Here is a 27,442-nt window from a genome sequence, read left to right on the forward strand (position 1 = left end):
GCTGTGTCTCTCTCTGTCAAGTGGATAAATGGAGTCTTTGAAAAAAAAAAAGAAAAGAAACTGAATTTAGACACAGACCTCACACCCTTCCAAAATTAATTCGAAATGATCACAGAGCTAACTATAAAAAGGAAAACTATAAAACTCCTAGAATATAGGAAAAAATTTGATGACCTTAAGTGTAATGATGACTTTTTAAAACAGTTTTATTGAGATACAACTGACATATTAAAAACTGCATATATTTAATATACATAGTTTGGTTAGTTTGAACATATGCATACACTCGTGAAACCATCATCACAAAGTAATAACATATTTATTTCCTCCAAAAGTTTACTTGTGCCCTGTTGTTGTTGTTGTTGTTATTGTAGTTATAAGAATACATAACACAAGATCTACCTTCTTAACTAAATTTTAAGTGCACAATACTGTATCGTTAATTATAGGCATTATGTTGTACCATTCTCTAGGACATATTCATCTTGCACAATTGAAGCTTTCACATCCTCAACAACTCCCCATTTCTCCCTCCCCCCAACCCCTGGCAACCACCACTCTATTCTCTGCATCTATGAGTTTGACAATTTTAGATATCACATATATGTGGAATCTATCCCAGTCATGATGTGGAATCATGTGGTATTTGTCCTTCTGTGACTGCCTTATTTCACTTAGCACAGTGTCCTACAGGTTCACCCATGTTGTCACAAATGGCAGGATTTCCTTCTCTTTTAAGGCTTAATAATATTCAATTCTAGGTATACTGTATTTTCTTTATTATCCATTTGTCAATGGACATTTGGGTTGTTTCCATATCTTGGATATTGTGAATAATGCTGCAGTAAGTAAGAGAACAGAAATCCTTTTGAGATCTTGATTTCAATTTTTTTGGATGTATACCCAGATGTGGAATTGCTAGATGATATGGTAGTTATATATATATATATATATATATATATATATATATATATATATGTATGTATTTATGTATGTATGTATCTATGTATTTATTCATGTGCGTATGTTTTAGGAACATCCATACAGAATTCTATAGTGGCTGCACCATTTTACATTGCCACCAATGATGTATAAGTATTCCAATTTCTTCAAATCCTTGCTAATTGATTACCACTTGTGACTTTTTTTTTTATAATAGCCATCCTAACAGGTATGAGGTAATATCTCATTTTAGTTTTGATTTGCATTTCCCTGGTGGTTAGTGATGTTGGGCACCTATTCATATAAATGTATGCCATTTGTATGTCTTTTTTTTAATTTTTTAAATTCTTTATTTAAATTCAATTTAGTTGACATATATTATATTATTAGTTTCAGGGGTAGAATTTAGTGATTCATCAGTTGCATGTAACACCCAGTGCTCATTACATTGAGTGCCCTCCTTAATGCTCATCACCCAATTATTGCTTCCCCCCACCTACCTCCCCTCCAGCAACCCTCAGTTTGTTTCCTAAAATTCAGCATCTCCTATGGTTTGCCTCCCTCTCAGTTTTCATCTTGTTTTATTTTTCCTCCCCTTCCCCTATGTTCATCTGTTTTGTTTCTTAAAGTCTACATATGAGTGAAATCATATGGTATTTGTCTTTCTCTTACTGACTTATTTTGCTTAGCATAATACCCTCTAGTTCTATCCACAACATTGCAAATGGCAAGCTTTCATCTTCTTTATCCATTTATCTGTTGATGGACATCTGGGCTCTTTCCATATTTTGGCTATTGTGGACATTGCTGCTACAAACTTTGGGATGCATGTGCCCCCTTTGAATCACTATGTTTGTATCCTTCAGATAAATACCTAGTAGTGCAATTGCTGGGTCATAGGGTAGCTCTTTTTTTAACGTTCTGAGGAACCTCCATACTGTTTTCCAGAGTGGCTGTACCAGTTTGCATTCCCAACAGTGTAAAAGGGTAGAGAAATGTCTATTCAAGCCCTTTGCCTATTTTTCATTTTTTTTTTTTTTCTTTCTTTTTTTTTTTTTTTTTTTTTGCTATTGAGTTGTGGGAATTCCTTATATATTTTGGGTATTAGCCCCCTAGATATATGGTTTGTCGACATTTTCTCTCATTCTGTAGTTCGCCTTTTCATTCTGTTATTTCCTTTGTGGTGCATAAGCTTTTTATTTTGATGTAGTGTCATTTGTCTATTCTTGCTTTTGTTGCATGTGGCTTTGGTGTTATATCCAAGAAATCACTTCCAAGAACAATATCAAGAAGACTTTCTCCTATGCTTTTGTCTAGGAGTTTTACAGTTTCAGGTCACATGTTTGAAGTCTTTAATCCATCTTGAGTTGATTTTTGTGTATGTTAGGACACTAACGTATCTTTTTTGGAGGACACAATTCAACCCATAACAGATGATAAAAATTTTTGAGGGGCGCCTGGGTGGCTCAGTCATTAAACATCTGCCTTCGGCTCAGGTCATGATCCCAGGGTCCTGGGATCGAGCCCCATGTCGGGCTCTCTGCTCAGCGGCAAGCCTGCTTCTCCCTCTCCTACTCCCCCTGCTTGTGTTCCCTCTCTTGCTGTCTTTCTCTCTCTCTGTCAAAATAAATAAATACATCCTTAAGAAAAATTTTAAAAAGGGGCGCCTGGGTGGCTCAGTTGTTAAGCGTCTGCCTTCGGCTCGGGTCGTGATCCCAGGGTCCTGGGATCAAGCCCCACATCAGGCTCCCTGCTCCGCAGGAAGCCTGCTTCTCCCTCTGCCCTCCCCCTGCTTGTGATCCCTCTCTCACTGTGTCTCTGTCAAATAAATAAAATCTTTAAAAAAAAAATTAAAAAAATAATTTTTGAAATAGTGGTAATGGATGTATAACTGTGAATGTAATTAATACCACTTAATTATTCACTTAAAAACGGCTGAATTGGAAAATTTTGTCACATATATTTCACCTTTAATAAAAAAAAAAAGATATCACACCTTCTCTTCTCTTCTCAGACCCCAATTACTTCCTATCTCAGCTGATGACCTTGCTTATTCCATTGAAAAAGCAAAAGCAATTTGAATAGAACCTCCACAGACTCCTACCACCATATCTACTCACCACTTGCATCTGTGCCCATAAATTCTACCTTTTCTAATATTCTGTGAATGAACTGGCCATGCTCCTATCTTTAAAGTCAGCCTCTACATGTGTCCATTGGATGATGTCCCATCTCTTCTACTCATGGTCATTGTTCCAAAATTTTCTTCTTTCTCTCCTTTATCATAAAAATTTCCCTCTCTAGGGATGCCTGGGTGGCTCAGTTGGTTAAGCATCTGACTTCAGCTCAGGTCATGATCCCAGGATCCTGGGATTGAGCCCCGCATCGGGCTCCTTGCTCAGCGGGGAGCCTGCTTCTCCCTCTGCCTGCTGCTCCCCCTGCTTGTGCGTGCTCTCTCTCTCTCTCTCTCTGATAAATAAGTAAATAAAATCTTTAAAAAAAATTCTTTTCCCTCTCTAGTGAAACATCCCTATCAACATTCAAACACACTGTACTATCTCCTACCCCATTTCTTTAGCTGCAAAATTCCTCAAAACAGTGGTCTATAGCTACCATATGACACTGTCTCCTCCTTTTTCTTTGTTTTTTTTAAAGATTTTTTTTATTATTTATTTGACAGAGAGACATAGCGAGAGCAGGAACACACTGCTTACTTTTCATCTCCATGTGTATATATAAAAGGCATCTCAAATTCAACATGCTCTAACCTGAGCTCCTGAGATTCCCCCTAAAACCTGCTCCTCCCAGTCTTCACCCATCTTAATAAATGATTACTCAGTTGCTCAGCTTCAAAATCATCATTGATCCCTCTTTTTCTCTTACTTTATATTCAATTCATCCACAACATTAATTGGTTCTACCTCCAAAATACATGCCAAAGCTGGACACATATCACCATAAGTGTCTAACACCTTAGTCCAACACCTAACAGCTAACACCTTAGTCCAAGCCACTATCATCTCTTACCTAGACCACTGACTGCTTCCTACCTCCAAATTTTTCTCCATTTTCATTCTTGTTTCCCTAGGGTCCATTCTCTTCACAGTAGCCAGATTTATCCCTTAAAAACATAAGTCATATCATGCTGATCCCCTTGTCAAAATCCTCTAATGACTCCCCATAACCTTTAGAATAGTACCCAAACTTCTTTCCATGGCCTACAATATCTCATAAGATCTGGCCCCTGGCTACCACTCTACACTCATGTCCCACCATTCTCCCTTTGCTTGCTCCATTTGAGCCACACTGGCCTCCTTGCTATTTCTTGAACAAGCCAAGCATATCCCTACCCAAGGAGCTCTGCATTTGTTGTTCCCACTGCCTATAATGCTTTTCCCTAAGATAGCTTCATGGCCCATTCTCTCATTTCATTCAGGTACTTGCTCAGAGTGAATTTCTCTGATTATCCAATCTAAAACTGTATTCCCCTTTGAATATCCTTTATCCCCATACTTTGTTTTATTTTTCTCCATAGCATTTATCACTATTAAATGTTATATTGCATATTTTATATATTGACTTTATTATCTGTTTCCCTCCATTCTTAAATGTAAGCTCCACGAATATTCTATTCTATATAATCCCAACAACTAGAAATAGTGCCTGCCACATAATAGATTGCTCAATAAATATTTGCTGAATATATAAATGCCTCTGGAACCCTGAGGTGTTTTTTGTTGTTGGTTATATAAATCATATCAGTTTACACCATAATTTAAAATCTGGGCAGAGTTATTATGCTTTATGCTTCTATCATTGACCAAATAGACTTAGAAGCACCCCATTAAAAAATCTTTAGACTATTTTGTTGGGAGATAATATTTTGTGCTGGTGAAGGTGAGAGTGTCCCACACAGTGTTTTCCCCCCCTATTCTGCCATCTAAAGCAGGTGGAAAGCTAACACACTGGAACATAATACTAAAAAAAAAAAAGCTGTAGGTTTGGTAAGATTTATACAGTTTGGAATTTTAAAGAAACTTCCACAAAATTCTACCCATTTACCACAAAGATGGGGCTTCTTTTTTCTCAGGCTGATGTATGATGCTGAGCCAATAAATGAAAGTTTGAGGATGTATAGGTTTGCTGGGGCTACCATAATAAAATACTACAGACTGGGTGGCTTAAACAACAGAAATTTATTTTTTCACAGTTCTGGAAGCTGGAAGTCTGAGATCAAGGTGTCAGCAGGTTTCGTTTCTCCTGAGGCCTCTTTCTTGGCTTTCAATGGCCACCTTATTGCTATGTCCTCATATGGTCTTTCCTCTGTGTGCATGCATGTTTGGTGTCTGTGTGTTCAAATTTGCACTTGTTATAAGGGCACTTGTAGAAATGGGTTAGGGCCCAGTCTAATAGCCTCATTTTAACTTAATCACCTCTTTGAATGCCCTGTATCCAAATATAATCATATTCTGAGATACCAGAGGTTAGGGCTTCAACATATGAATTTGGGACAACTCAGCCCATAACAGTGGGTTATCATGGAAAAGAGAGTGTTAAAATGAACCCCTATCATATTTCCAGGAACTCCACCAAAGGACATGTTTCCAAGTTGTTTTATAGTTCATTGTGAGGTGAAACTTAGAGTGGTCAAATTTCACTTTGTTAAGGAAATCTGGGGAGTTTGACACTCATCTGTTTTTACTTATTATAACATACCCTTTTATGAATTCATGGATGGTGACATGGTGATGACTGGATGTAAGTCTGTCATTATTATAACATACCCTTTTATGAATTCATGGATGGTGACATGGTGATGACTGGATGTAAGTCTGTCAAAGATGTCTATATAATGCTCAAAACCCAAAGTATATGAGTAGCCTGCTTTACCACAGCACTTATTTACCCATCTGGAACTTGCTTTACCTTTTCTGTGACTACTGCCTTTACTGTAAGTAGTGTGGTAGGTTAAATAATGCCCCTCCCCAACAAATATGTCAATGACCTGATCCCTGGAACCTATTAGTATGTTACCTTACATGGCAAAAAGCTACTTTGCTAATGTAACTAAATTAAGGCTCTTGAGATGGGAAGATTAATTATCCTGGATTATGCAGATGAGCCAATGTAAGTACAGGATCCTTAAAAGAGGGAGACAAGAAGGTAAAAGATAGAAGACAGAGATGGGGCAATGGAATCAAAGGTTAGAGTGATGCAAGGAAAGGGCCATCAGCCAAGGAATGCAGGCAGACTATAGAAGCTCAAAAAAGGCAAGAAAATGGATTGTCATCTCACAACCTCTAGACGGAACCAGCCCTGCTGATACCTTCACTTTAGCCCTGTAAGACTAATTTTGGACTTTTTTGACTTACAGAACACTAAGATAATAAAGTCATATTTGTAGTAATTTGTTATAGGAGCAATAAAAAGAAACTCAGTCAAAAACTGTTAGAAGAGACAACATTATATATTGAAAATAAAGGGCCGATTCACTAAGGGGATGTGACAATTATGAACATATGCACAAAACATCAGATTTCCAAAATATATTTAAAAAAATCACAGAATTGACAGGAGAAATGGACAGTTCTATACTAAGATATGAGTAACCCCACTTTCAATAATGGATAGAAAACCAGACAGAAGATCAATAAAGAAATAGAGGACTTGAATAACACTATAGACTAACCGGATCTAATAGACACATACAAAACATGCCATCCAACGATAGCAGAATACACATTTTTCTCAAGTACACATGAAACATTCTCCAGAATAGACCATATGTTAGACCACAAAACAAATCTTAATATTTTTTTAAAAGGATGACATCATACAAAATACCATTTCTGATCACATTGGAATGAAACTAAAGATCAATAATAGAAGAAAACTGGGAACTTCACAAATATGTGAAAATTAAATAATACGCTCTTCAACAACCAACAGGCCAAAGAAGAAATCACAAAGGAAATTAGAAAATAACTGAGGAAATGAAAATTAAAACAAAACATACCAATACCTATGGGATGCAGGAAAAGCAGTGCTATAGTTCTAATTACTTACATTTAAAAAAGAAGAAGGATCTCAAACCAACAACTAAACCATATACCTTAAGGAATTAGAAAAAGAATACCAAATGAAACCCAGAGCCAATAGATGGGAGAAAGTAATAAACATAGAGAATAGAAAAACAACAAAGAAGATCAATGAAACCAAAACTTAGTTCTTCAAAAGATCAACAAATTTGACAAACCTGTGGCTAGATTAACTAAGATAAAAAAACCAGAAGACTCAAATTACTAAAATCAAAAATGAAAATGGAAACCTTACCAATTTCACAGAAATAAAAAGCATTATAAAGGGATACTACGAACAACTGTATACAAAGCAAATTGGATAATCTAGGGGAAATGAATACACTCAAACAAAAAACAAACACAACCTACCAAGACTGAATCATGAAAAAATAGAAAATGTGCATAAACCTATGTTTAGTAAAAAGACTAAATCAGTAATCAAAAACCTCTTCCTTCCAAAAAAAAAAAAAAAATCACCCTGGGCCAGATGCCTTCACTACTGAATTAACAGTAAAAGGAGAATTACAGTAAGCCTTCCCAAATTTTTCCAAAAAAAATGGAGAAGGGAACACTTCCTAACATTCTAATAGGCCAGCATTACCTTGGTACCAAAGTCAGATAAAGACACTGCAAGAAAAGAAAATTACAGGGGCACCTGGGTGGCTCAGTTGTTAAGCGTCTGCCTTCGGCTCAGGTCATGATCCCAGGGTCCTGGGATTGAGCCCTGCATCGGCCTCCCTGCTCAGCAGAGAGCCTGCTTCTCCTTCTCTCTCTGCCCCTGCTTGTGTTCCCTCTCTCGCTGTCTCTCTCTCTATCAAATAAATTAATAAAATCTTTAAAAAAAAGAAAAGAAAATTACAGTCAAATATGTTTTATATTGTTGATGCAAAATTCTCCAATAAAATGCTAAAAAAGCAAATTTAGAATATTTAAGGAATTCTACACCATGGCCAATTGGGGTTTACTTCTGGAATTTAAGGATGACTCAACATATAAAAATCAATCATATTGCAACACACAACATTAACAAAATGAAGGCAAAAAACATATCATCATCTCAATTCATGTAGAAATAGCACTTGATAAAATTCAACACCCTTTCATCAAAACACTCAACAATCCAGGAATAGAAGGAAACTTCCTCCACACAATAAAGGCCAAAAATGAAAAGCCCACATCTGAAGATCATATTCAATAGTGAAAGACTGAAAGCTTTTTCCTTAAGATAGAGAATAAGACAAGGATGTCCACATTCCCCACTTCTATTCAATATAGTATTGGAGGTTTCAGCTGTAACAATAAGGCAAGACAAAGAAATAAAAGACATCTAAATTGTAATGGAAGAAATAAGATGATCTGCGCTCACAAATGGCATGGCATATATGTAGAAAACCCCAAAGATTCTGCAAAAAAATCTTAGAACTAATAAACGAATTCAGCAAAGCTTCAGGATTCAAAATCAACACACAAAATAGGTTGCATTTCTATACAATAACAATGAACAATCTAAAAAATTAATTAAGAAAGCCATTTCATTTACAATAGCATCAAAAGAATATAATACATAAGAACATAATGAAGTAGGCCAAAGACTGTACACTGAAATCTACAAAACATTGCTGAAAGAAATTTAAAGACATAAATATATGGAAACATATCTCGTGCTCATCAACTGTAAGATTCCATAACTACCCAAAGTGATCTGTAAGATCCACTGCAATCCCTATCAAAATCCCAATGATAGGGGTGCCTGGGTGGCTCAGTTGGTTAAGAGTTCAACTCTTGATTTAGGCTCAGGTCATGATCTCAGAGTTGTAAGATCAAGACCTGAGTTTGACTCTGAGCTCAGTGTGGATTCTGCTTGTCCCTCCCCCTCTCCCGCTGCCCCTCCCCTTGCTGGTGGTGGTGGGAGGCGCTCTTGCTCTCTCTAAAATATTAAATAAATAAATAAATAAATAAATAGAATCTTTAAAAAAATCTCAATGACATATTCTGCAGAAACAGAAAAACCTATCTTAAATTCATATAGAATCTCAAGGGATCCCAAATTAACAAAATAATCTTGAAAAAGAAAAAAAAGTTGGCACTCACTCTTCCTAATTTCAAAGTAAAGGTATTCTGGCACCAATTCCAATGTGTGTGTGTGGGAGGGGTTCCAAAACCACTAAGAGATGCTTGGACACCAGCAGGGTGCCCTACAATTCAACTCAATTCTGATACTATCAACCTGGAAATAACATGAGATCCCACAGGTTAAGCGCTCAGTCCTACAGGACTGCACTCCCCCACCCTTTGAATTACAGTCTCAAATCCAGATTACCATTTCTGCTTCCCACTGACAGGCTATAGATGGGAGGTTTCAATGACCCCCTCCTTAAGTTTGATTAATTTGATGGGGCAGCTCACAGAACTCACAAAAACATTTTATTTATTCGATTACCATTCATTAATAAAAATATATATGTAACTCAGGAATAGCCAGATGGAAGAAATGCATAGGGCAAAGTATAGGGAATGGGTATGGAGCTTCCATGCTCTCTCCCAGCACTCCAGTCTCCCAGAATCTTCATGTGTTCACCAATGCAGAAGCTCTCTGAACCCTGTCCTTCTGGGTCTTTATGGAAGTTTTATTACATAGGCATGATTGATTAAATTGTTGGCTGTTGGGGATTGATTAAACTTCTAGGAGTTCCAGGAAGGAGTTCCAGGAAGTAGGGGTGGGATGGGGCGGTGGGGGGTTGGACTGAAAGTTCCAACCCTCTAATCACATGGCTGGTTCCTCTGGAAATCAGCCACCATCCTTAGGTACTTTCCAAAAGTCACCTCATTAACATAAACCCAATTGTGGTAAAAAGGTACTTGCTACGAATAACATGATACCCATTTCATGTTAATGGCTCTAAAGTGAATTTCAGGAATTGAGGACAAGAGACCAAATATTATGACAAAAGATGTCCCCATAGCTCTTATCACTCAGGAAATTCCAAGGGCTTTTGGGAGCTGTGAGCCAGGAATCATGGATAAAGACCAAATATATATTTCTTATAAACCACAGTATCACACAGAGCTTCCTACAATAACTTCAGTAATCTAAACAGTACGGTACTGGCATAAAAACAGACATATAAACCAGTGAAATAGAACAGAGATGCCAGAAATCAACCTTTGTATATATGGCCAAATAATTTCTGACAAGAGTATCAAGACCATTCAATGGGGAACAGATATTCTTTTTAAGAAATGGTATTGGGAAAACTGGAAATCATATGCAAAAGAATAAATTTGGACCCTTACCTTACACAATATACAAAAATTAACTCAAAACCAATCAAAGACAAACTTAAGAGCTAAAGCTTTGAAACTTTTAGAAGAAAACAAAGGGAAAAACTTCATGACATTAGGTTTGGCAATGATTTCTTGGATATGACACCAAAAACATAAGCAAAAAATAGATAAATTGGACTTCATCAAAATTAAAATCTTTGGCACATCAAAAGACCCTTTGAAGAAAGTGAAAACACAACTCACAGAGTGGGAGAAAAAATTCTGAATCATAAATATGATAAGGGGTTAATATAAAAAATATATAAAGAACTCCTAAAACTCAACAATGACAACAAAAAGACCAAACAACTCTATTTTAAGGGTTTATTTTTAAGGGCCAAACTCTTGGATGGGAACTTTTTCAAAGAAAACATACAAGTGGCCAATAAGAACATGAAAGGATGATCAACATCATTAGTCATTACGGAAATACAAAGCGAAACCATGAGATACCACTTCACACACATTAAGATGGGTATTATCAAACCACTGAAAACAACAAATGTTGGCAAGGATGTGGAGAACTTGAAACTCGTGTACTGCTGGTAGGAATGTAAAATGGTGCAGCTGCTTTGGAAAACAGTATGGTGGTTCCTCAAAAAATTAAACACAGAATTAACATATGATGTAACAATTCCACTTCTAGTTATATACCCGAATGAACTGAAAGCAGGTACTCAGATATTTGTACAACCAGTGTTCTTAGCAGCATTATTCACAATTGCCAAAGAGTGCAAACAACCAAAATACACACAGAGATGAATGGATAAACAGAATGTGATATATATTTTAAAATATTACTCAGTCTTACAAAGAAATGAAATTTTGACACATTATAAGGATGAACTTTGAAAACACTAAGCTATGTGAAACAGCCAGACACAAAGTAACAAATATTGTATGATTTCACTTTTATGATGTATTTAGAGTTGGCAACTTTCTAGAGACAGAAAATAGAATAGTGCTCATAAGTGGCTGACCAGAAGTGGGTAGTGAGGAGTGGGAAGTTATTGTTTAATGGATACAGAGGTTCAGTTTGGGATGACAAAAAATGTTCTGGAGATGGACAGTGGTGATGGTTGCACCACAGTGTGGATGTACTTAATGTCAATGAATTATACACATAAATTTGGTTAAAATGGCAAATATTATGTTATGTATATTTTACCACAACTTAAAAAAAAACAGAAATGTACAACACAAAAGGTGAACACTAATGTACACTAGAGACTTTAGTTAACAATAATGTAGCAATATTCATTAATCAACTGTAACAAATATATCACACTAATGCAAGATGCTAATAATATGGGAAACTGTGGGGGAAAGGGTGGTGGGAGAGAAGTAGTATATGGGAGCTTTCTGTACTTTCTGCTTAACTTTTTTGTAAACCTAAAACTGCTTTAAAACAGTCAAGTAATTTTTTAAAGCCAATATTATTGCATTTTTGGTTTGTCATTTCTTGTTTTTTTTTCTAGTGTATTTTAAAAGCCAAATGCATAAAACTATAATTAAAGATCTGTGTTAATGGATACACAATGTATAAAGATCTAATTTGTGACAATAACATAAAGAGGGAACCAGAGTTGTAAAGGAACAGAGTTTTGTATACTATTGAAACTAAGTTGACATTCATTCAAACCTGGGTGTTATACACTTAAGATATTAATTATAATTGCCAGAGTAATCACTAAGAAAAAAAAAACTAAAAACATACAGAAAAAAATAAGAAGTAAGTCAAAATGGTAGAGAAAATGCCAAATTGCTTTGCACAGTGGCTGTACCCTTTTACATTTCCACCAGAATGTACAAGGGCTCTGGTTTCTCTATATCCTTGCCAACACTTGCTATTATTCACTTTTTAAAGAATTATAGTTATTTAGTGGGTGTGAACTGATATCTTGTGGTTTTGATTTGAATCATTATTGATTATTTGAGTATCTTCTTTGGAGAAATATCTATTCAAATCCTTTGCCTATTTTTCATTGTTTTATTTGTCTTTTTATTGAGTGGTAAGAGTTCATTTTATATTCTGGGTACTAGACCCATATCATATATATAATTTGCAAATACTTTCTCCTATGCTATGAGTTGTCTTTCTACTTTAGTGATGGCATCATTTGAAACATATTGCTATGTTTAAAGCCAAATTGAGTCAGCCTAATAGCTTTGCTCTAAAAAGTGCTGAAGGAAAATACTTTGGAAAACAGTATGCATTATATTAATTCAGTATTCAATATATTCATAACAGTATTCAATATATTAATGTTCATTATGTTATATTCATTATATTAATCACTAAACCCTGCTATTGATGTAGTGAAGCCAATACTTAAGTTACTCAAGATATCCATGCCATTGATTTATTGAATACTTGCAACTCCGGGATATTCTGATACATTTAGTTTTTGGGACAAAGATGCCAGAACAAAAGTACGTATTTCAGAGAAATTTGATCAACCCAAACTGACATTTTGCTTCAATCACAATAGAAACCTATCTGTATAAGCTTCTAGTTATGACTGGTAAACAAAACATATTTTATAGTCTGTGTAACAAAAAGGCTGGCTCCATTTTTTGATCTTTGACTACTGTCAGCTTTTAAGCTTCACCCCTCCTTCTATTCTGCCCCACATATAAATAAGTTAATAACTTCTTGTGTCACTTCTCTTTAGAAAAGTTTGGTGATCTTACTGCAAAATCATCATTTATCACACTAATTATTGATGATTTATATTAATGATTTATATAATTATCTGAACAGTATCTCCACATATTTGAAACAATTAAAATAACAAAATATCTTATAACTCATAATAGTAAACTCTCAAATTTTTTAGCACTTCTTATCTTTTCTTGGCATACTAGGGATTTGTGAATCTTAAGTTCATGCAAAAAAAAAATTTTTCTTTTCAGACTTTTCCATAGCCCCCAAAATGCTGCTAAGAAGCATTTAGCTGCTTACAAATTGAGTTGTATTTTCTTTTTTTTTTTTAAGATTTTATTTATTTATTTGAGAGAGAGAGAGAGAGAGGAGGGACAGAGGGAGAGAGAGAGAAGAGCACAGAGCCCAATGCGAGGCTTGATCCCATGACCCTGTGATCATGACCTGAGCCGAAATCAAGAGTCAGGCGCTTAACTGACTGAGCCACCCAGTCACCCCTGAATTGTATTTTCTTAAAGGGGAAATTCATATTCCTCCTCTGTTTTTTTTCTGTGAGTTAACGGAACTTATACATTTTCTTCAATATTAGTAAAATTTTAATTAAAACAAAGTGATACCATTTTGCATCTATCAGATTGGCAGATATGTTTAAATATGCAAATACTCAGAAATGTTAGTGGATGTGTGGGGAACCAGGGACTCTCATATACTGATAGTGTGTAAAATGTTATAATCCCTTTCTAAGGAGATTTCAAATGTCTATTAAAATGAAAAGTACCTATGACCCAGAAGTCTACTCAGAATCACCCAGAGAAACAAAAATGATATTGCAATACATGAAATTTGATACAGCACTAAGAAGAAATAGATATATACTTACATGGAAAAAATCTCTAAATCATACTACTGAAAAAAATGTTAAAGAATAATACAATACTATGATAAAATTTAATACTTTAAAAAATTCTCAGGATACTTGCATATCTTTGTATGTAGGCAATGCATAGAAAAGTTCTAGAAACTGACAATATGTGTTGCCTGTAGGAAGGAGACTGGGATTGGAGTTGTATTCAAAGAGGTCTTTATTTATGATGTTTAATTTTTTGAAACCAGAATGTATTAAGATATTGCACGATTAGAGGTTTGAGGGACCAAGTAAATATCTGTCCTCTTCCCCTACCCATACTCTAGATAAAATGAGTAAAAATAATAAAGTAGGGAGTGATGTCAGCAACACAGATGCATAGGGCTTTCTAGTGCTCAACCACCTCAGAAATACCAACTTGAATAACTATCCATGCACAAAAATACCTTCAAAAGAGCCAAGGATTCCAGTTGAGGGACGACAGCACCTGGGTGAAGCACAGAAATAAGAAAAGATGTATTGAGGAGGGTAGGAAAGATAGATTCACATTAACTCTATCACCTTTCCCCCAAAACCCAGTAGTCCAGCATGGAGAGATACCCTTCCTATGGGAAATGGAGAGTGAAGCGAGTGCCCAATTTCACCAGACTCCACAGCCGAACTGTCCCAGCACAAGGTCAACCCTTGTGGCCCTAAGTGGCTCTCTGCAGGCTCCCACAAACCCAGGCCCCCAGCTCACTGCAGTGCCTTCCAGACCCACAGCTTTAGGCATCTCCCATGATACCAGGCTCACAATCAGCTCCTGCAAAACCAGGCTCTTGGCTCACCTCAGTGCCTATCAGCTCCAGCATGCTCAAGTGACTCCCATGACCCAGAGAGCTTCCAGAGCACCAGACTCTTGGCAGCCTCCCACAAACCCCAGCCTCTGACTCATCCTGGTATTTGCCAACTCCTGTGGCTTCAGGTGGCTTCTGTGGCACCAGGATCCCAGAAAGTTCTTATGAACCCAGGCTTCTGGCTCACCCTGGCAAAAACCAGCCCCAGTGGTCTGGGGTGGTATCTGTGGGCCCACGCTCATAGCAGGCTCCTCCTGCACACCTAGGTTCCTGGCTTACCATAGTGCTGGCTGGCTCCTGAGGCCATGAATGGCTCTGTGGCCCAGGCTTTCAGCATATCCTCCTGCTTGCCAGCTCCCACAGCCCCAGGTGACTCCTGTCACCTCAGGCAACCGATCAGCTACTATGAATTCAGGCTCCCACCTGGGCCCAACACCAGGCTGGGTACTGTGGACCCAGGCTTTTGAACCACCCCAGCACCAGGCTAGCTCCTGCAGCCCTAATCCCCCAGCCCACCCCAGTGCCAGACTAGCCCCTGCAGACTTAAACTCTAGGCCAGTTCCTATGGACTCAGGCTCTTAGCTTGCCCCAGCACCAGGCCAGCCTCTGTGGTCCAGCCTCAAGGATAGCTCCCACATACCCAGGGGCCTGGCCTTCCCCAGCACCAGAGCGGCCGCAATGGCCCCTGCCTTTAGGCTGGCTCCTGTGAAGCCAGGCTCACAGCTTCCCCTAGTACACAATTGACCCCTGTGGGCTGAGACGTCAAGCCAACTCCAGTGGTCCCTGGTGCCTATTAGGCCCCAGTGAACCTAGGCTCCAGGCCTGCCTCCTTGGACCCAGGCACCAGGTGGATCCCCATGTACACAAGCATGAGATTTGCCCACTTGCTTACCCGGACACCAGACCGGCACACTCAGAGTCCAGCAGAAAGCCCACCATGGACACCACTGGATAGCCCACCCAGAATCCCTGGATGAGTTGTTGAATGATGGGCTTTGTCTGCAGAAGCAGTCTATAAAGACTAGAAGAGGTTCTAATTCCTCAAATGTGCAGGCACTAAAACAAGGCCACAAGGATCATGAATAATCAAGGAAACATGACTTTACCAAAGGAAACTAATACAACTCCAATGACTGACTCTACAGAAACAGATCTATGAACTGTCTGACAAAGAATTCAGAATAATCCTCTTATATTCAGTGAACTACATGAAAATACAGGCAAGTAAATGAAATTAGAGAAAAATAAACAAAATGAGAAGTTCAATAAAGATACAGAAACCATTAAAAAAAGCAGAAATCCTAGAGTTGAAGAAGACATTAAATGAACTGAAGAATTCAAAAGAGAGCTTCAACAGCAGACGCAACCAAGCAGAATTAGTAAACAAGAAGACATTTGAAGGTCATTTGAAATCTTTCAGTAAAAAGCGAAAAGAAAGAATAATGAAATAGGGTGAAGAAATGCTACATGAATTATGGGATACCATTAAAAAAAAATCTCTGCATTATTGGAGTCCCAGAAGAAGAGTGGGAGAAAGGAGAAGAAAGCTTATTTAAAGAAATAATGACTAAGAACTTACCAAATTTGGGGAGAGATTTGGACATACAAGTTTATGAAGGTCATAGGCCAGCCCCAAATTTCAACCTAAAACAAGCTTTTCTAAGACACATTTTAATAAAACTGTCTAAAATTCAAGGACACTTTGTCATTGTCAAAGACAAAAAGAGAATCTTAAAAGCAGCAAAGATAAGAAGATTGTAACTTACAAGGGAACCTCCTTGCTATCAATGGATTTCTCAGTGGAAATCTTGCAGGCCAAGAGAGAGTGGGGTGATATATTCAAAGTGCTGAAAGAAAAAAAAACTGCCAACCAAGAACACATTACTCAGCAAAGTTGTCTTTCATAAATGAGAGATAATTTTCCAGAAAAACAAAAGCTGAGGCAGTTCATCACCATTAGATCTACAAGAAATGATGAAAGGATTCATCATTCAGTTCTTTTTTTTTTTTTTTAAAGATTTTATTTATTTATTTGAGAGAGAGAGAATGAGAGACAGAGAGCATGAGAGAGAGGAGGGTCAGAGGGAGAAGCAGACTCCCTGCCGAGCAGGGAGCCCGATGCGGGACTCGATCCTGGGACTCCAGGATCATGACCTGAGCCGAAGGCAGTCGCTTAACCAACTGAGCCACCCAGGCGCCCGGTCATCATTCAGTTCTTTAAGTTCTTAAAGGATTCAATTTTTTTTTTAAGATTTCGTTTATTTATTTGTGAGAGAGAGAGAGAGCACTCAAGCAGGGGGAGCAGCAGGCAGAGGGAAAAGCAGGCTCCCTGCTGAGCAAGGACCCTGGGATCATGACCTGAGCCGAAGACAGATACTGAATGGACTGAGCCACCCAGGCATCCAAAAGGATTCAATTCTTTAAGCTGAAAATAGGGGCATCTGGGTGGCTCAGTCATTAAGTGTCTGCCTTCGGTTCAGGTCATGATCCCAGGGTCCTGGGATCGAGCCCCGCATCAGGCTCCCTGCTCAGCTGGGAGCCTGCCTCTCCCTTTCCCTCTGCCTGCTGCCTCCCCTGCTTGGGCTCTCTCCCTCTCTCTCTCTGTCAAAATAAATAAATAAAATCTTTAAAAAAAGCTGATGATAACAGGAGGAAAACCTGAAAATTCACAAATAAGTGGAAATTAAGCAACATCCTCCTGAGCAACCAATGGATCAAAAATAAAATCAAAAGGTAAATTTAAAAAAATCTTAAAACAATGAAAGTGGAAACACAACATACCAAAACTTGCAGGATGTAACAAAAGCATGTCTAAGAGGAAGACGGGTAGTAATAAACCCCTGTGCACTGTTGGTGGTAAGGTAAATTGGTTTAGCCACTATGGAAAACAGTAGGGAAGTTCCTCAAGGAATTAAAAATATAACTACCATATGATCTAGCAATCCCACTTCTAGATATATATCTGAAGGAAATAAAATCACTATCTCAAAGAGACACCTTTACCTCCATGTTCACTGAAGCATTATTCACAATTGCCAAGACATGGAAACAATCTAAGCGTCCACTGACGAGATGAATGGATAATGTGGTGTATATACAAAAGAATATTATTCAGCCATAAAAATGGAAATCCTCCCTTTAGGGACAATAACAATGGACCTTGCACCATGTGAAATAAGCCACACAGAGAAAGACAAATACTGTATGTTCTTACTTATATGTGGAATCTAAAAAAACAACGCACAGAAATAGAGAGTAGCATGGTGGTTGCCAGGGGCTGGGGATGGGTGAGATGAGGAAATGTTGGTCAAAGGGTACAAACTTCCACCTATAAGATGAATAAGTTCTGGTGATCTGATGTACAGCATGGTGACTATAACTAACAATACTGTATTACATACATGAAAATTGTTAAGAGAGTAAATCTTAAATGTTATCACCACAAAAAAATTGGTAATCATGTGATGGAATGGTGGTGTTAACTAACCTTATAGTGGTAATCATCTCACAATATATATGTGTATCAAATCATGATGTTATACAACTTAAATTTACCTATGTTATATGTCCATAATATCTCTGTAAAGCTGGGGAATAAAAGAATCTTTGTTACTGACAAATTTGATACAGAGGAATGTGACTTAGAATTTTGGACAATAGTGTTCCTAAAAATAAATCCAAGAATTTGCTACAATATCCCACCCAATTAGAAACTGGGGATCTATTTCAATGTACACATGAAAACTTGTATTATGGAAAAGCAAAGTAGGACACAGCCCTTTGTGGTAAGGCAAACTTTCAAGGAGAAAGGGAAGATGGAAAAATAAGAGTGAATAAGGGTGAGGGCAGAGAAAAGTGTTGTCATTCTAATGAAGTCCCACCACATGGAAGGATACAACAAAAGTGGAAAATAAGCATTAATCTCTAACACCATGCTTAAATAAAATATTTTTAAAATTAAATTGTCCCGGGGCGCCTGGGTGGCTCAGTTGTTAAGCGTCTGCCTTCGGCTCAGGTCATGATCCCAGGGTCCTGGGATCGAGCCCCGCATCAGGCTCCCTGCTCTACGGGAAGCCTGCTTCTCCCTCTCCCACTCCCCCTGCTTGTGTTCCCTCTCTCGCTGTGTCTCTCCCTGTCAAATAAATAAATAAAATCTTTAAAAAAAAAAAAATAAATAAAATAAAATTAAATTAAATTGTCCCTTTTGTTTAGGGAAGATGAGAGCTTTGGTGACTTTGAGTGCAGAGTTTCAGTACAGAAAAGAGAAAGAAACTAGACTGTATCTGTGTGAGGACTGAGTAGAAGATGAGAAAGCAGGAAAAAAAAACAATGTAGAAATGTAGAAAACACTGTTGTGAAAGGGTAGAGAAAGATAGGATGGTAGGTGGAAAAGTGTGTGGAGTTAAGAGTTGAAGAAATGATTATTCTTTTTCATATATATATATATATTTTTTTTTTTTCCCCCATGCAGATACAGAGGAACTTATAGATAGAAAGGGATTAAAAACAGTAAAAATAGAGCAGAGATCATCAGGAAGTAAAAATCTCTAAGAAGCAAAATTGACTGAATTGAAAGGAGAAATAGACAGTTCTACAATAATAGTTGAAGACTTCCAACGTCGCACTCAATGGGTAGAACATTTGGTGAGAATATCAAAAAGGAAACAGAGGGTTGCAACAGTGTTATAAATCAACTAGACTTATCAGACATATATAGAATTCTCCACAAAACAACAGCAAGATATACATTTTCCCCAGGTGTACATGGAACATTCTCCAGACATGTTAGGACATAAAACAAGTCTCAATAAACTTAAAAATGATTGAAATGGTATGAAGTATCTTCACTGACCACAATAGATGAAGCTAAGAACCAATGACAGAAGGAAAACTGGAAAATTAACAAATGTGGAAATTAAACAACATACTCTTAAACAGCCAGTGGGTCAAAGAAGTCACAGGGAAATCAGAGGATACTTAGACATGAATGAAAATGAAGTTGGCCAAGTTATTTACCCAATCAGTATCTCAGTTCTCTCACACGTAAAATGTGGATGGGGGACCTACTCCATAGGGATGTTTTAGGAATTAAATGAGTTAATACAAGTAAAGCACACAGGATGGTATCTGGCACATAGTAAGCACTTAATAAATGTATAAATGTTAATAATCATTATTACTATACATAATACAAAGTTCAGGCTTTGGAATTCAGACATTCCCAAAGCCCAAGCTTCCCCCTCTATGCTATCTCTAAACACAAGCTCCAACTTACTAAGATTCCAAGGCATAGTATAAAGACACAAATGCGGGGCGCCTGGGTGGCTCAGTCGTTAAGCGTCTGCCTTCAGCTCAGGTCATGATCCCGGGGTCCTGGGATCGAGCCCCGCATCAGGCTCCCTGCTCAGCGGGAAGCCTGCTTCTCCCTCTCCCACTCTCCCTGCTGGTGTTCCCTCTCTCACTGTGTCTCTGTCAAATAAATAAATAAAATCTAAAAAAAAAAAAAAAAGACACAAATGCTAAAATTAGAGGAGTAAATAAAAAACTTTGGAAATGCAGAAGGGGCTATTAATTCCAACATGGAGACAAGGAGGATAAGCATGTCAGGGAAGACTTCAAAACAACCTGGCATTCTTGAGCTGAGCTTAAAAAGAATGAGTAAAAAGCAAAAAAGAAAAAAAAAAAGTTGTAAAAGCATTGCAGAATGAGTGAACAGCCTAAGCAACTGCACAAAAGCAGGAAAGTGCATAATAAGTCAGGAAACAATAGCCCACTGTGGCTTGAATGTAGGTCACATGGTGGGATATAATGGGAAAAATGGAAAGGTGCTGAAGGATACACAGCTTTGAAAGCCTTGCTGGGGAATTTGGTGATATTGTATAGATGAATTCCCATTGAAAATTCCTCTTTTAAAATTGAAGGTATAGTAAAGTTTGGTCACTGTGTGCTAACAGTCCAGGTGTGTTGTAGGAAGATCACTTGCTTTACTTCATGAGAGGAAAGATGAGAAATCCATCCTGATTTTTACTCCCAGGCAGCAACTTTTTAAGAGAGGTAATATCAGATCAGCCCTGATACCACATGGAGTTGCCTGAATTATTTTTCCAGGAAAGGAGTGAAACAAGGGATGAGCAACAGGGTTTTGACTTCAAGCACACCCCAGAACAATTTGGGAAATGACTGTCTCCCATAATTCCCACCTAAGGAGAGACCATCAGCTTCTTGCTTTGACACAAATACCTGCATACCCCATACTCATTCTTCTCTTTAGCCAATGGGAAATTCCATAGCTGATTGTGTGCTCCATAGGGCATTTGAGACACAGAATATTTCCAAAGGGTCTGGTCCAATTGTATTGTGAAGACCCCAACTCTGAAATTAGTACACATAGCTGGAATTCCAGGGGATTAAAAAACATTATAAACAGGCGCCTGGGTGGCTCAGTAGGTTGAGCGTCCAACTCTTGATCTCAGCTCAGGTCTTGATCTCAGGGTCGTGAGTTCAAGCCCTGTGTTGGGCTCCACACCGGCGCGGAGCCTACTTAAAAAAAAAATTACAAAGAACTTCAAAAATCATCTGAGCTGCAACTGCACATTGCAAAAATCCTACTTTTTTCACCCTTTAGTGCACATGTGTAGCCAGTTGTCCTTCATTTTAACTCCTAGATGTATAAAAAAGAGGTTCAGGACTGACCTTAACCGAAAAACTAGGCATGGCTTCTAAAACTAGGAGTACCTGAAACCTTGTTGAGATTTTTCAGTTTAGGCCTTCCCCAAATACAAAAATTAGGAGCAAGAGGAAGTTCAAAAGAAAGACTAATATTTGTACACTGATCCTAATATCTATATTTCCCAATTCTTGGCAGTAAAGGAAAGGGGACAGTAACAGCAAAGGAGGCAGAGGTAACCCCAGATCCCAATCTATACTCTGGCATTCTATTTCAGTAACCCCTAGCCAGAACCTAGCTTTTGTTAAGTATAAACAGGAGGACCTGAAGCAGTATAGACCACATGGCTTCGGCTCTGTAAACTGCACAAATAGATAGATAGGATAATGGAATTAGGGAAATTAATTTCTTCCTAACTACACACCCCTAAAGGACTTCGGAATCCTGTAGCTATCTCACTGAGCTCAGCTCGATGAACTCTGGCCAAAAGGGATCAGCACAAACAAGGTGCTACCACCAAGGATAGGTGCAAATTACAAAGCCCAAAGCATTGGCCAGCAAACAAAAGCAAGGATGAGAGTAAACAGTCACCAAGGCATGACAAGTGAGACTATCCATGAAGCAGCTTCTGCAGTTGGTCTCCAGGAAGACCTTCCTCTGAGGTCCAGGACTACAGGGAATGAAGCAGTAAACCTGGCACCTTGATGGGGGTACCCAGAGTTTGAGGGCATGGTGGGGCTGGGTCCTTTCAGAACCATATTTCTATGGCTTTGCTGAATGGGGGTGAGAACCAGGAATCCTTCTGGGAGTTAAAAAGCTTCAAGATATCCTGATGAGAAATCCTATGTTAAAGGGTGAACCCAAGTGCTGGGACTCAGACTGGAATGAAAGAATCTGTGTTCCTTTTCTCCTAGGTCTGTGTCCTCAGCCCTTTCCCCAGATCTGCCCAGATGTCATCTAGTAGCACGGTCCTGTCTTCTTGTGTGGAGTGATTCCATTCTTCGAACATGTTGAAACTAAAGGATCTACCAATGTAAACTTGTTTTGTTTGTACCCTCCTACACACACAGACAGTGCCCTTTATCATCTTTGTGGTAATTGTGCTTTATCCTTCTGACTAGACTTCAACTGAAGAACTAGGACAATGTTTTCACCAGTTTTAGCATGCAACTTTATTAACATGTAAATAAAGTCTCAAATGAATACACTTATGTCAATATAAAGCACAGAAGTATAGCTTACTCAGAATGAATAGGTTCATTATCAGGTAATGTTGCAGAAATACTAAAAATATCTCCACTTATATAGCACAATGAAAATCAACACACATTCAAGCTCTCAAGATCATTTGGTATCCATAAGGTTGCCTCCTTCAATCAATACAAATAACATAAATATTGAACTTACAATTATAATACGCGTGGCTTCATATTACAACACCAAAAAAATTGTTCATGGTTTTGTGAGAACATACAGCCATTCAGAGTTTGAGTATTAATCGTATAACTTTATCTCTCACCTCAGGATCACTGTGCTCTGCTAAGTCTTGGAGTTTCTGACCAAACTCTTTTGCTTCCTGGAATATGGAAATAAGCTCAGATTTAGTGAACTCTTCCTTGGTAAACAGCTTCACCTTCTTTTTGAATTGGAAATTTATATTCTCAAATATTTCAATGATATTAAGAATATTGGCCTTTGACTCATTCTTGTTAAAGGGCGCAACCAATGATGATAGTACTTTGGCACTAATCAGTTCTCTTGTATTGGCTTGATTTTTAGACAAGCGCAAAAACACTTTTAAAACATAAAACTTGGTTTTGACACTTCCCTTGTTTAACAAGGTAAGAAAATCTGGAATGTAATTAGCAATTATACGGTGATCCTCAAATTTCACACTCAGGTGCACTAATAATTTTAGTCCAGCCAGTTGCACAGGGGAGTTCAACGGGTAAGAGATTATGTCCTTACAAACTTGATGTATATATAACTCTGCTGGTTTTGGTTCTTCAGAAGACTCAGAGTTGTCATCTACCATATTTAAAGCTCTAGGGTGTTCTGTAACATTGGGATTATTGACCAAGTTTTCAATCATAACAGTAATACCTACGTCATGAATTATATCTTGGGTAAATGGATAAGCAGGACTGATGCCCATTATCATAGTAGCTATTTCATGAATAAAAGGATCCTTAGTTAACTTAAGTAGGGCAACGAGTTTATCAAACTCTTTAGGCTCTAAACTAAAGTCACGTGATTTACAGCGGCAGGCTCTTGGATTGGGCCCATACTTTTCCCTATACTTAACCTGGTTTTTGATCTCAGCTAAGGTTTGGAAGTAAGGCCCATTATAGGGTGGGATCTTGGTCAGAGGCCGAATCCCCAGAGGAGTTTCAATCAAGGTCTCAACCAGAGTCCAATTCCCTTCTGCAGGCAAGGATGGCTCCCCTCCTTCTATTGGGACTAGGACACTATACCTGGCCCTTGACCATGCTGCTGCTTTTTGTTTTATAGTGAGTTCTGGTTTGGGTATGGGCTTGGGCTTTTCCTGGATCTTAGGTGGAGGCTTATAAACTTGAGAAGGAGTCTCCTCTTCAGGCCAGAACCAGGATCCTACACTAGGCTCTTCTCCGGTCCAGAACCAGGAGCAGACATTTTCTTCATCCTCATCACTGGACTCGATTACAATACCAGCTCTGTCCCCAGCCCCAGCCCTGAATTTGATGCCGTCCTCTCTCTTTCTCTGGGGCCTGGACTCAATATTGGCCTTATCATCAGCCTTGGCAAAGGACCTGATATTGGCTTCACGTCCAGCACCAGCCTTGACTTCGTACTTGGTCACTGCACTGACCCTGGCCATAGGCATCACCTCTGGCTTGGTTTGGGGCACTATACCAGGTTCTGCCATGGATTTTGCCTTAGTCTCAGTCATGACTCTATTCTTAGTCATAGCTTCCATCTTGCCCACATCCCTTGTCATAGTCACGGCCTCAGCGTAGGTCACTGTGTCCTGGCCACTGCTCCATCCCCAGCCTTGGCCTGGGGCACTGGTCCTGTTTTCAGTTCTGCCTCAGCCACTGCCTTGGCCTGGATCTTAGCCTTGGCCTGGAGCTTAGCCTTGGCTCTAGTGTTGGCAGGGCCACTGATTGCAGCTTTTAGGGCAGCCCCAGCCCCTGCTCTGCCCCTGCTTTAGCCTCAGAGCCAGTCATGATCCAAGTTAAAGGCAAGGCCAGGTTATATACCCCAACCCCATCTCAACCTTGACTGAAGGTCTGTCCCAGGTTGGTGTTTTCATACAAAGTCCATTCGTCACTCGGCCCCCTTTCCAACTACAGGCTCTGCCAATGATATAAACAACGTGCAGAGGAAGCTCACTCAGGTAAGGGAAGAATGGCTGTGTGCCTGAGCGCAGCCCTGTGGAGGGTGGTGGTCTTCAGCCACTCCAAGGACACCAGATCTGCCACTGAAGTTGGACCTAGGGGTGGAGGAAGGAAATGGGGGCTTTGAGTCTTTTCCAATTTATTTCTTATGTTGATTAGCACAGAGAGACAGAAGAGTATGGACATTCAGTGCTAAACGGCAGAGGTAGATAATTATCAAACTCTCTCCTCATTTCACACTCTACAAAACTGCAGGTGCTACTAATCTTTCCAGACACAAACCAGGAATATGGAGAGTGGGAAAGCTTAATGGAGGTGAGAGAGACTAAGGAATCCCTAGACTGGCTCTTTATCCCTGCTGGACTACTACTTCATCTTACAGGTCTACTGGGAAAGTCTCCATACTCATACCAAACTTCACTGCTCTGGAGTAATTTTCTCCTCCTTTCCTTGCTTCCAATGTTGACAAGCCCTACAGCAGACCTACAAGCACAAATAGGAAGATATGGAAACTGACCTCCTGGTGGAAAGACCTTGGTCCCTGGTCCCTATATTTGTAGTTTGTCTAGTGTTTCCTTCCTTCTGTCCTATACCACCACTGCCCTAATTCAGGACTGATCCTCCTTCTCCCTGCTGCCCACCATTTTACTGTTCAGTGACTGCTCTTGCATTTCTCTAGTTTAAAATTGGCCTGGGTGAAGCATAAGAATAAGAAAAGCCAGCGGGAAATCAGAAAAACAAATGTTACCCTTCTATACTCAAAGCTTTCAAAGACTCACAACTAAATCGGCAAGGGACCAAAGAGGGGTTAGTAAACTGGCAAAACAAAAGAGAATAGAATTCCTAAGTCTTAATCCTCTCCTGTCCATCTACCCTCTCACCAATCCTAACAGACACAGGGCATGTTTCTCTTCTTCATTATTTCCTAGGTTCAAGTTGGGTTACCATTTGCAAACTTTCACAGCTGAGAGTTCCACAGACCTGGGGATGGGTCTATACCCAGAGATTCACAAATGCAGAGATAAATAAATCAACACACAGGAGACAATGGAGACTGAGTCCTTGGTAGAGATCAGCACCTGGGACACTGATCCTTTCTGGAAACAGGTACCTGTTTGCCAAAATTTTCTGTGGCCCTTTTTTCCTCCTTCTCCCTCCAAGTTCCTCTGCTCCATTCCAAAAGTCTGATAATTCTCCTGCACAGACAACTCAAACATCCCTGCAAGATAGTGGTGGTAGTAGTAGAGATGGAATGCTCAGACAAGCCATGGAAGTTGGCTGGGAATCAATGAAAAGTATTATCTCCAAATTTCATCTAAGCTTTTATGTTTCCTTCCTCTCCCTAAAGCCTATCATTTTCTGCAACACAACAGGAGTAAGGGAGGACTGTTTGGAAAGCATGCTGAAAGGATATCTGGAGTTTCCCCCAGACTCCTGCCTGTTCTAGTCCTAGCCATCTACCAACTCCAAGCACTGCCCACTCCGCAAAAATTAGGCCAGGTTTCCTTTTCTTATCCCCTCCCTTTGAGGTCCACGGCCTTCTACAGATCTTTACAAAAACATGCGGTACCGAAAACTTAGGAACAGACCTAAATATATAAACGCATGATACACATCCAAGGACCAAACGAAAACACAGTGGAAGAGACTCGGTTTTTAACGGTCAGACTAGTAACCAGGACATGAGACCATTTTCTAATCCAGGGCCTTGATTATCAAACACTTCTTTTTACACTCTCCCTCCCAGGGCTCCCGACAACTTGTTCTCACCAACAGCAGCAGCCCCTCCTCCTATCATATAAACCGCCATTTCTCCGCTAGAAGCCGCTACTATACTCCTTTACCTTCCCAAACACGGTCGGAGGTGATTAGTGTCTGGAAATCAAGCTAGGAAGATCATTTTAAATTTATAGTTGCGTGCCACTCAAATTACCCCTGTCCCCCTCTCCCTCTCACCGCCCGCGCCCCACGACCAGATCACGTATCCCGCATTCCTCTCTGATACCCATTTCCACACTCCCAAGCGATGCCCGCCTTCTCACTGACCTGCTCTGCTTGGATCAGAGGCAGTTTTCTTATTTCCTTGCCTCAAGGGGTGCCGTGCCCTACAGAAAGAGGGACGGACAGTCAGAAGGACACGAGGACACGAGGACACGAGACAATGGCGGCGACTGTGTCTGGGGATTGGCCCGGCACCTGGGATTTAGGACGCGATACCTGCTTTGTCAGATTAAGGGCCGGAACTGGCAAACAACTGCCACTTTTTCGTATTCCCTTCCTCCCGTCCCCAAAGCTCCTCTGGGACCCACGCCTAGTGACTAATTAACAACAGCTACCTTTTCCTCCGCAGACTTTGCTTTGCCACGTCCCCAGTACCCAAATCTGCAGCGGGAGGAGCTAGAGCGCAGTGTAAGGGGATCCGGCCTGATGGAAGCGGAGTGATACCAAGCTTTGCACAGCGCCACCCCGCCCTCTGTCGGTGAGCTCAACCCTAGCTTTTTCTCATCCTGGTAAGGGCTGGGGCGACATCTGAACATAGAGGAGGCAGCGCGATACGGAGAGAAGCTTACCAATATCAAAGGGTCTCAGCATTAGTTGCCCTCTTTTAGGATCTCCCCCAACCGAGACTACATTTTTTTTCATCTTGAACTGAAACGCATGCGTGTATGGGGAGGTGGCGTCGCTG

The 27,442-nt window shown here is 39.4% G+C and overlaps 1 protein-coding gene across 8 annotated transcripts; it reads right to left on the bottom strand.

The window, feature by feature from the left end:
• ARMCX5 (armadillo repeat containing X-linked 5) lies at positions 1-27,442 on the bottom strand. Of its 8 annotated transcripts, XR_004298680.1 has the most exons (5): positions 27,093-27,185; positions 26,803-26,861; positions 24,752-24,851; positions 22,899-22,955; positions 14,329-14,363 (listed from the first exon to the last, which is right to left on the bottom strand). XR_004298680.1 is itself a non-coding variant. In XM_032399277.1 (3 exons), the coding sequence occupies exons 1-2, from the start codon at positions 24,354-24,356 to the stop codon at positions 14,325-14,327; spliced, it is 1,497 nt and encodes a 498-aa protein (XP_032255168.1). In that variant the 5' UTR covers positions 24,357-24,475; the 3' UTR covers positions 1-35; positions 14,323-14,324. The 8 variants fall into 8 exon arrangements, 1 of the variants encoding a protein (XP_032255168.1); XR_004298685.1 differs by lacking the exons at positions 22,899-22,955; positions 24,752-24,851 and adding an exon at positions 13-35 and having other exon boundaries at positions 14,323-14,363; XR_004298683.1 differs by lacking the exon at positions 24,752-24,851 and having other exon boundaries at positions 14,330-14,363.

This window comes from Phoca vitulina, unplaced genomic scaffold (genome assembly GCF_004348235.1).
Source record: "Phoca vitulina isolate PV1807 unplaced genomic scaffold, GSC_HSeal_1.0 scaffold160, whole genome shotgun sequence".
Taxonomy (NCBI): domain Eukaryota; kingdom Metazoa; phylum Chordata; class Mammalia; order Carnivora; family Phocidae; genus Phoca; species Phoca vitulina.